Here is a 10,898-nt window from a genome sequence, read left to right as displayed (position 1 = left end):
TTGAGACTAGTCAGCAATCAACAATGGGAACAATAGTCTCAAGCAGGTAAGAAAAGATTCAAATTATTTTCAAAATCACACTCCTACTAATTCTAGTAGATTTTTCAAAATGATTTCTCTATAGCACTCAAACATGTGCATGATCTCAAACTAAGTTACGAGAATCCAAAATATTTAGCTCACTCCTCAAGGTACAAAACCTTTGCTCATCAAGTGGTTTAGTGAAGATATCGGCTAGTTGTTTATCGGTGCTCACATGACTTAAAATAATATCTCCTTTGGCTTCATGGTCTCTCAAGAAATGGTGCCTTATGTCAATATGTTTGGTTCTTGAGTGGTTAACGGGATTGTTCGCTAGCTTGATTGCACTCTCATTGTCACACAAGAGTGGAATCTTGCTAAACTTACAACCAAAGTCGCTCAAGGTGGATTTCATCCAAAGTAGTTGTGCACAACAAGCACCTGCAGCAACATATTCGGCTTCGGCAGTGGATAAGGCAACGGAATTTTGTTTCTTGGAACTCCAAGACACAAGGGACCGGCCAAGAAATTAACAAGTCCCCGATGTACTCTTCCTATCTACTTTGCAACCGGCATAATCCGAATCGGAGTAGCCAAGTAGATTAAAAGTTGAGCCCTTGGGATACCACAAGCCAAGGTACGGAGTGAAGACTAAATATCTTAGAATTCTCTTAACAGCCATAAGATGACATTCCTTAGGATTAGCTTGAAACCTTGCACACATGCACACACTAAGCATGATATCGGGCCTAGATGCACAAAGGTAAAGAAGGGATCCAATCATGGAGCGATATACCTTTTGATCTACGGCCTTGCCATCCTCATTTAGATCGAGATGTCCATTAGTCGGCATGGGTGTCTTGATGGGCTTGGCATTCTCCATGTCAAACTTCTTCAACATATTTTTGGTATATTTGATTTGACAAATAAAGGTTCCTTTCTTGAGTTGCTTGATTTGAAAACCAAGAAAGAATATCAACTCTCCCATCATGGACATCTCGAGTCGCAGTCAAAAGGGAGATCAAAGCAAAGCTGCTCCAGGCCGTATGATTGTGCGACCCATCCGCGCCATCATCATGAGATCGATCGCCGCCGCCGTGCTACCCCGTGGGCCTACCCGTGCCGCTCCGCTCCCTTCCCTTGGGCGCCTCCTCTCCTCTGAACGAGACGGTACGAAGCCCCGGACCCAGACCGACCTGTCCGGCTCGAGCTGACCCAACGACCTGCCCAGTGCACCTCACGGCACGCCCAGTGCTCGTACGCGATCCCATCCATCCATCCGTCCGGGTCCGGTCCCTTGGCGCGCTCGCTTCTCCGTTCTCTCCCACGGTGCCGAGCCCCACAGCCCCGGATGGCGATCGGAATCTCTGGCCCTGCCGCGATCACGGGCTCGGCGCGCCTGCCTGTGCCTGCGAGCATGTCAGCCGCTGAGAATCTGCGCGGTGTGGTCCTCCGCTCTTGGGGCTAGCCGGCTGCAAAACCCACGAGGCCTTTCCTGCCCGGCACCGCCTCCCTCCCTCCCCTCGTCGACCCGCGCACGCACCCTCCCCGCCCCCCAGTTCGTGAACTCCCCCACCGCCCCCTCTCGCCGCTCGCGCCTCACGCCTCCCTCGTGCCCGCGCCGCGCCACGCCCCGCGGGAGCACGGCACCGCCCGCGGCCGGCATTGCGGAGTGCCCGCGACACCCCCGGCGAGGCGGCGAGGTAAAGCGTGATCCTCCCTCCCCCGCTTCTCCATATCCCTGCTTGCTGCTGAGGCGGCGGCGCTACAATGCCTGGGGTAGACGCTGCGGTGTCGCGTTGCGTTGCGAGCGAGTGCTCTTGGTTGTGGCTTTGTTATGCTACCGAGTTCTCTCGCCGAGTTCGGTCTCGTTGCCTCTTCCCGCTTGTTGGTGTGCTCTGCCGCGCACTGGTTCATGGCCCGGCCAGCCGCGGAGCGGTGGGAGGACGACGCGATAGGCACGGCGCGGCGCGGAATTCTGCCGTTGCAGTCGTCCGGTGGCGCCACCGTCGGGCTTGATCCGGGTAAATCGTAGGGAGGAGCAAGGGTTCAGACGATTTGGGGCGCTGTTTGTAGCCTCTGGTTTCCGATGATTCTGTTCTTCGTGTCTACAGTAAGATTTTTGGGGTAATTGTTTTGCGGTTTTTTTTGCTTGGGAAAAATGCGTTCCTTTCGGTCCTCCAAATTCCGCCCCCATTTCGCTCCCCGTGCCGTGGCTTCAATTCCTTCGTGCTGTCTCGGGCTACGTGCTAGCAGTAGTAGTACTGGCTGTTGTTTAATGGAACGCTGCTATTGAATGCGACTATTTTAGTTGTACTTGGTTGGTCAGCACACCCACACGGCCCCATAAACAAATCACAACCCAAATGATGGCCTAAATCACAGGGGAAGAAACTTCACCAGACGTCATGCCAGCAGTATCTAAGCAGAGGTCATTAACCGGGTGAAGACAAAAAAGTCTGTGTTTCTCTTGCAAGTTTCAGATAGCCCTCTGAAATCTGTAGCCACTGTCGCTATTTACATTGTCTGTTGATCTGGTCCAATACTGTTGCTGGCTGCTTCCTCCTGTCAGTGGGGGTGGAGGGTTCAGGGATTCTTGTGGGGTTGGCATGCGGTTGAGTTTCCAGAGATTCTTGTGGGGTTTGCTATGCTTGTCTTCATTTAATCTGCAGCGGTGCAGGAGTAAATAGCATGCCAGTATCTTGTGTTGGGTTCACTTGAATTTTGCGTGTGCCTTGTCACTTGTGTTGGAGCTTGTGGGCAAGGTGTTGTGTGTGGGGTTAGGCTTTCCTGTGCCCTGGGGTCTGGAGATGGAGAGTGTGCTTCTGCGCGGGAGGTGGCATGCCTGTCCGCCTTTATGATGATCGGTTGGTTCTGTTTCATCTGATTAGATGTAAAGCTGTAGCAATAGCACGCTGGAATGGTGTAGGGACCCTTTCTTTTCTTGTACTACTAAAATAGCTGAGGGCTTATGATGGCTGGATGTTTCATGGGCTTCTTGTGCCGGTCTGCCCTGGTTCTTTGGCTTTAGGGAGGGGTTTCCGTAACTTCTGCTCTTATTCGTGCTGATCTGAGATAGCGATAGACATGATGATGCTGTGTCTTTTTGGGGGCTCGTATGGTACTAGTACCGTGTATCTTCGCGGGAAGAGAGGGCGTTAAACACTACGCCACCGGCATTGTATTATTGACTAGATTTTCATACTCTGAATTTCTAAGGGAGACTTGATATTTATTTTGGAATTTTATGCTTATACCGTATGATGCTCTGATTGAAGTAGGATGGGCGTGCGTGTTTGCTATTCTTGTACCTTGAGCTGATGATTATATGAAGCTGAGTGTGCCATCCTTTTGTTTTCTTCAGGTCATGTTTCTGGGAGATCACCACCTGTTTCACTACTTTGGCAACTTGTGAGAACAGGAGAACAGAGCCATAGTTCCAAAGGTAATTTGATTACTTCCTTCTTTGGGCTGTATGCTTGTAGTTGTAGAGTTTTTATTGTGGTTGCTATTTGGCAAAACCCAATGCATCTGCGGTGATTGACATGACTCTGTTTGATCTCTATCATTACCTGTACTATTTTAAATGTTGCTATCAAATGTAATGACTTTCAACCAAGGCTAATCATCATAGTGTCTTCTATATTGATATGACGTTGACCTTTTTCCTCCAGGATGTGTATTAAGTATACATTGTTGCTTTGGTTGTTGCTTCTTTTCTTCTGCGCCACTTGAAGGAAGAAGGTTGTCAAATTAAAAGGTATTGACATGCTATTACTGTTTCATTTTGTCCAAAAGTGCATTCAGCTGTCTTTCAGTTTCTCACAGATAGCTAGGCATTGCATACATACAGTTCGGACAATACAAAAATTACGTAGTTCAGGCATTAAATGTTCAAATTCTAAACTCTGAGAATGAGATAAACAAACATATTATTAATGGTCTCCTAGTCATTTTCATTTTATCTGTGCGCTCTTCTTTTATGATCAACATAAGAAAAGATCTTATTGTTTTGTTGGAGGCATAGTCAAGTTTTCACACATGTTCTTGGACATAAACTAGCTATTTCATTCGAGGATCTGGCTTGGTCCAAAACAATTGAAAACCAGATTGCTGCTTTTATTGACTTCTTTTGTATGTTGAGGAAAAAGTGTAGGACATCTTTTGTTCTGCAGCTCATGTTGATACATTGACATGATGAAATTATGCTAGAGCCTAGACTAATGCTGTTTGGATCTTTTGCAGTAATAACTTGACTATTTTCTTCATGCAGATTCCAATAAAAACTGTTGGCAATGGGATCCCATGGTTTCTTCACCTTGATCCTACTTATATGTTCTATCCCAAGCTCTGCTTTTGCTGGATATAGTGATATAAGCACCCTGTTCAACCTGAGGGACGCAGTCACTGAAGGGAAAGGATTTCTCAGTAACTGGTTTGATTCAGAAACACCCCCATGCAACTGGTCAGGTATAGCTTGTGTGGGGCATGCTGTTGTGAAAATAGACTTATCATCTGTGCCAATTTACGCCCCATTCCCGTTATGTGTCGGGTCATTCCAATCACTTGTTCTTCTCAACTTCAGTGGTTGTGGGTTTTCTGGTGAGCTCCCAGATGCTTTGGGGAACTTGCACCATCTCCGCTACCTTGACTTGAGCCGTAACCAGCTTACAGGGGTCCTTCCTGTCTCGTTATATGGACTGAAGAGATTGCAAGAAGTGGTGCTTGACAATAATTTCTTTTCCGGGCAATTGAGTCCTGCTGTTGCACAGCTTCAGTATCTCAAGAAGCTATCTGTATCCATGAATTCCATCTCCGGTGCCCTTCCTCCAGAGCTGGGCAGTCTGCAGAATCTGGAGTTCCTGGACCTGCACATGAATGCATTCAATGGGTCAATACCAGCATCTTTGGGTAATTTGTCTCGGCTCTTGCATCTTGATGCAAGCCAGAATAATCTTGGAGGGTCAATATTCCCAGGAATAACTGCAATTGCAAACCTTGTGACAGTTGATCTCTCATCAAATGCCTTGGTGGGGCCACTACCTAGGGAGATTGGTCAGCTACAGAATCTTCAATTGTTAATATTGGGGCATAATGGTTTCAGTGGAAGCATTCCAGAAGAGATTGGTGAATTAAAGCTGCTGGAAGAGCTTATACTCCCTGGATGCAAGCTCACAGGTATCCCTTGGACAGTTGGTGGTCTCAGAAGCTTAAAGCTACTCGATATATCAGGGAATAATTTCAATACTGAACTCCCGGCATCTATTGGCAACCTGGGAAATCTGTCTCGCCTGCTTGCAAAGGGTGCTGGACTCAGTGGGAATATTCCGAGAGAGCTTGGTAGCTGCAAGAAGCTTGTATATGTTGATCTGTCTACCAACTCCTTTTCTGGCTCTATACCTGAAGAACTTGCAGGTTTAGAAGCCATTGTCAATTTTAATGTGGGACAGAACAATCTATCTGGTCATATTCCAGAGTGGATCCGGAACTGGGTGAATCTTCGCTCCATATCGCTGGGGCAGAACATGTTTTACGGGCCCCTTCCAGTGTTTCCATTGCAGCATCTGGTTTCTTTCTCTGCAGAAACCAACATGCTCTCTGGTTCTATTCCTGTTGAGATATGCAAGGGCAAATCGCTGCAGTCACTGCTATTGCACAATAATAATCTGACTGGGAATATCATGGAGGCATTTAAAGGGTGCAAAAACCTCACGGAACTTAACCTGCAAGGAAACCATCTTCATGGTGAGATACCGCAGTACTTGTCTGAGCTACCACTAGTAAGTGTGGAATTGTCCCAAAATAACTTTACAGGGAAGCTGCCTGAAAAATTGTGGGAATCATCAACTATTCTTGAGATCGCACTCAGCTACAATCAGCTTACTGGCCCTATACCTGAAAGCATAGGTAGGCTCTCCACTTTGCAGAGGTTACAGATCGACAATAACTACTTGGAAGGACCTATCCCGCGGTCAATTGGCGCTCTAAGGAATCTGACAACTCTCTCTTTACATGGCAATAGGCTTTCTGGGAACATTCCACTAGAGCTCTTCAACTGCAGAAATCTTGTTACTCTGGACCTCAGTTCTAACAATCTGTCTGGCCACATCCCAAGGGCCATATCTCAGTTGACATTTCTCAACACCTTGAATTTGTCTAGTAACCGGCTGTCCGGTGCTATACCTGCCGAGATCTGTGTTGGATTTGGGAATGCAGCTCACCCAGACTCGGAATTTATTCAGCATCATGGCTTGCTTGATCTTTCATACAACCGATTGACCAGTCATATCCCAACAGCGATCAAGAATTGTGGTATGGTTACAGTGCTAAACCTGCAAGGAAATATGCTCAACGGCACCATTCCACCAGAGCTTGGTGAACTGGCAAATGTTACAGCCATCTATCTTTCTTATAACACATTAGTTGGCCCCATGCTTCCCTGGTCTGCACCTTTACTACAACTGCAAGGTCTTTTTCTCTCGAATAACCACTTAGGTGGCTCGATTCCTACTGATATTGACCAAATACTTCCCAAAATTGCTAAGCTAGACTTATCCAGTAATGCATTTACTGGAACTCTACCCGAGTCTTTACTCTGCATTGATGACCTGACCTATTTGGATGTCAGTAATAACAGTCTCTCTGGACAAATCCCATTCTCTTGTCCTAAAGAAAAGGAATCCTCAAGCTCACTGATATTCTTCAATGGAAGCAGTAACCATTTCTCAGGGAACCTAGATCAGTCTATTTCAAACTTCACAAAACTGTCTTCTCTTGATATCCACAACAATAGCCTCACTGGAAGTTTGCCTTTTTCGCTTTCTGATCTCAGTTATTTGAACTATCTGGACCTCTCGAGCAACAACTTCCATGGTGCCATCCCTTGTGGTATCTGCAATATATTTGGCCTCTCATTTGCCAACTTCTCTGGTAATCACATTGGCATGTACACCTTAGCAGATTGTGCTGCAGAAGGCTTTTGTGCTGGAAATGGTTTTGATCATAAGATGCTTCATTCATCTGATCCAAGACTTTCAAGAGCAGCAATAATCTGTGTCAGTATTATCATTGTCATCGTTGTCTTAGTTCTTCTGATGGTTCTGCTGAGATGGAAGCTATTGAGAAACAGGCCATTGGCTCTTGTACCTGCCAGCAAGGCCAAGGCTACCGTTGAGCCAACATCAAGTGATGAACTCCTAGGGAAGAAGTTTCGGGAACCCCTGAGTATCAATCTTGCAACATTTGAACATGCTCTTCTGAGGGTCACTGCAGATGACATTCTGAAAGCCACTGAGAATTTCAGTAAGGTGCACATCATAGGGGATGGTGGGTTTGGCACTGTCTACAGGGCAGCACTTCCTGAAGGCCGGAGAGTCGCAATCAAGAGGCTTCATGGTGGTCATCAGTTCCAAGGTGATCGTGAGTTCCTGGCTGAAATGGAGACAATTGGAAAGGTGAAACATCCTAATCTGGTTCCTCTACTTGGCTACTGTGTTTGTGGTGATGAACGGTTCCTGATATATGAGTACATGGAGAATGGGAGTCTTGAGATGTGGCTCAGGAACCGGGCTGATGCCATCGAAGCACTTGGATGGCCAGACCGCCTGAAGATCTGCCTTGGTTCTGCCCGTGGGCTTTCGTTCCTGCACCATGGCTTTGTACCCCATATCATCCACCGGGACATGAAGTCAAGCAACATTCTGTTGGATGAGAACTTTGAGCCGAGGGTCTCTGACTTTGGCCTTGCAAGGATAATCAGCGCATGTGAGACTCATGTCAGCACTGACATCGCTGGTACGTTTGGCTACATACCTCCCGAGTACGGCATGACAATGAAATCCTCTGCGAAAGGTGACGTCTACAGCTTTGGTGTTGTCATGCTGGAGCTGCTCACTGGGCGCCCACCTACAGGGCAAGAGGAGGGGGAAGGGGGTGGAAACCTAGTTGGTTGGGTGCGATGGATGATAGCGCATGGTAAGGAGAATGAACTGTTTGATCCTTGTTTGCCAGTATCAAGCTTGTGGCGGGAACAGATGGCCTGTGTGCTTGCCATTGCCAGGGACTGCACCGCCGACGAGCCATGGAAGAGGCCAAGCATGCTGGAAGTGGTGAAGGGCCTCAAGATGGCCCAGACAATGGAATGTGGACCTCTGGTGGTGACAGTCACTAGGGAAGTGTAACGCAGGCGGCGAATGTTTTCTTGCTATTGATGTAATAATGTAGGTTCTGTAGAGTGAGCTATCTGGTGACTGTAATGAGAAACTAATGCTGCTCATGTTGAGGCTGTAGTTAGTGGTGTGACCTTTTAATCTGCCCCCAAGAGCTTTCTTATCTGGTAGTCATATGGCAGGGTGGGTTTCACAAGCTCAGAAGCTGTAGTGACTGAAGTTTCTCGTTTTCCCTGTGTTGAATTACTTGATATGCTTGCCAGTTCTAGATTCATTCTTATCTATGTTTGATCCAACCCCTGTGGTTTTCCATTCTACTTTGTTGTCGTTTGTGCCGCTGCTTTGACTGAAACTACTTGTTGCATAATTGAGTACTACCACGCAGAATTGCTAGCACTATACTCGTGGTCCTTTGCTCAGATTCAGTTCATGCTATTTTGGCCTGATTTATCAGGTATTGTTACTAAACATGTGTGGACATGTGGTTTGAGGACCCGAGGTGATAAGAAGGAAGAACTGAACTGGATGGGAAGGACAGGTAGAGCACTAGCAGAGCAGTCCTCGTCGGTGGATTCGGTCTGGCACGGCGTCTGGGGCCTCTACATTCCCTGAATCATGCAGACCACTCCACTGACCGCTGTGGTATTGGCAGAATGGCAGGCGAAGTGAAGTGAATGAATCTCAAGGCTTCAGAGAGTGGCTGGGTGATGGAGCAATTGGTGTTTGAGCATCCAGATGGCTCTGGTCACGAGTCATGACTGGAGGAATTTTTGCTCAAAGCTTGAGATTCAGGGGGCTCCGGTATTTTCTTGGCTCCCTTGGAGCAGATCTAGAGATGCAATCTGACCTCCTCTTGCAGGCAGCTTAGATCCTTACTGATGATGATGCAGCCTCAAAGCCAAAAAAAGAAAGGCCGAATATAACGCAGCCCATTAGTGGACTGGTCCCATTAAGGCCCAGTTAGACCGACTGCAAATCCACCAGAGTCTGCAGGCAGCAGCTCGCTCTGCTGCTGCTGCAAGAAGATCTGCCCGGTCCACGCTGAACACTGAACTCGACCGATAAAACAAGAAACGGGTCAACAGGCAGGCGATGGATTAATCCGTAAACAAATGCCCTAGACAAAGCATGCGATTAACCCCGCAGGTCACGCGCGCAGAACACAAAGAGACGAGCAGCGGCTTTGCTGTATCATCATCCATGTGCGCGTCGCGGAAGCGGACGGCGTCGGCCTGAGGTGGCAGTAGGACCGGGCCTAGCGGTAGCCAACAAACGCCCGTGCCGGGAACACAAATTTTTTCAGAACAGGAACCGATGCAGCCGGGCTCGAGCAAGAGACAAGCAAGAGCTAGTAGCCCACTGGGTAGCAGCTGGGACTGATTGGAGCGTGATAGGAGGCAGATGCTGGCAGGCAGGTCACCAAACCCTGAACCTGAAAGCCTGAAACCCACAGCCTGCTGCTGATTAGGGAGGGATGGTACCATCCGGTCGCCAATCATGAACCCGATCGATCGATCCGAGGCACCGGCCAGGCCCCGACGACGCGTTAATGGTTTCACTCAATATGCATTTAGAAGTTTCGGTTAAAACTAATAGGCACCACGTAGTTCGATTTTTCAGCAAAAAAAGAGCAGCGCATACACCCAGCATGCTAAATGATACAGCCAGGCATGCGCCTACACTACGAGTCTACGACTATGACACACTGAGCGAACTTACAGGCTGCTAGGGTGAAAATGGACGAAAACGGTATCTTGCTTTTCGTCCGGCTTCGTTATACTTGATCATGTGCCGTTGGATCCGATAAAACTAATTCGACCGGTTCGAAAAAAATACGATCCGACCCGACCCGATCAATATTTGGGTCGGCTCGGGCTAAAATTTTTAACCCATCAAAAATTCAGACCAGGCACGGGGTAAACTTTTTAACTCGAAACCCGACCGGACCCAAAATTTGTAAAAATAAAATCGGATTTAACCTGATCCGATTGTAACCCAACCCGACTGATCATGTGTCAGGTCAGGCTCGGACAAAAAAGCCCAGCCTAAAGATGGGTCAGGCCGGGATCGAACAAAAGAAAAAATATTAAGTCTTTTTATCCGATCCAAACCTGATCAGATAAATGATCAGGTCTAGACTCCGTATCCCGCTTTTCGTCCGACCCTGTATCCCGTTGTTCCCAACCGTATACCGTTGTTGTCAGAAAAATACGAAATCGGCCGGGACGCATTAAGGGAGCCCAGGATTCGGAAACAGCCCACAATTCGGCCTAACAGCCCACAAGTTTATTCCCGAGAGACTGGCAGGCGTCACTGTAAGTGTCAACTACCTTGCTGGCCTGCTCTGCGCCCAGCGTCTCCTCTTCTTTGCTAAGCTAGTGGGCCGCACGGTGTGCTTGCTGCCGGGCCTTCCGCATGAATCATAGCGAAGCAGACAGGTTGATCAGGTTGTTTGTATATTGATTCTCTTTATTTGATTATTTATCCTTGCTGGCTGCCCGTGAAAATGGACCCCCAACCATGGACAGCTCCATTTTACTCTTTCTTTGACTATTTAGATTGTTTTTAATAGACATGTAATTCGTGGTCCTTGTAAAAAGCCAGAGGTATTTTTTTTCTTTTACTATGATGTGGTATGAGCACATGATGCCATGCATTAGACCTATGGTTTGACAATGTTATGTGCATATATAACCATGTCGGTATGTG

The 10,898-nt window shown here is 47.6% G+C and overlaps 1 protein-coding gene across 1 annotated transcript; it reads left to right on the top strand.

Annotated features, from left to right (window-relative positions):
• Positions 1–1,590: 1,590 nt before the first annotated feature.
• On the top strand, positions 1,591–8,459 carry LOC112891950 (leucine-rich repeat receptor protein kinase MSP1-like). Its single transcript, XM_025958964.1, has 4 exons — positions 1,591–1,724; positions 3,386–3,466; positions 3,696–3,781; positions 4,295–8,459. The coding sequence occupies exon 4, from the start codon at positions 4,317–4,319 to the stop codon at positions 8,199–8,201; it is 3,885 nt and encodes a 1,294-aa protein (XP_025814749.1). The 5' UTR covers positions 1,591–1,724; positions 3,386–3,466; positions 3,696–3,781; positions 4,295–4,316; the 3' UTR covers positions 8,202–8,459.
• The last annotated feature ends 2,439 nt before the right edge of the window (positions 8,460–10,898 follow it).

Source organism: Panicum hallii, chromosome 5, assembly GCF_002211085.1.
Source record: "Panicum hallii strain FIL2 chromosome 5, PHallii_v3.1, whole genome shotgun sequence".
Classification (NCBI taxonomy): Eukaryota; Viridiplantae; Streptophyta; class Magnoliopsida; order Poales; family Poaceae; genus Panicum; species Panicum hallii.
The sequence above is the reverse complement of the archived record's forward strand: the minus strand, read 5'-3'. Positions and strand labels throughout refer to the sequence as shown.

Excerpts from the sequence above, each read along its gene's own strand:
- LOC112891950 (XM_025958964.1), top strand. The coding sequence starts at position 4,317 with ATGGGATCCCATGGTTTCTTCACCTTGATCCTACTTATATGTTCTATC.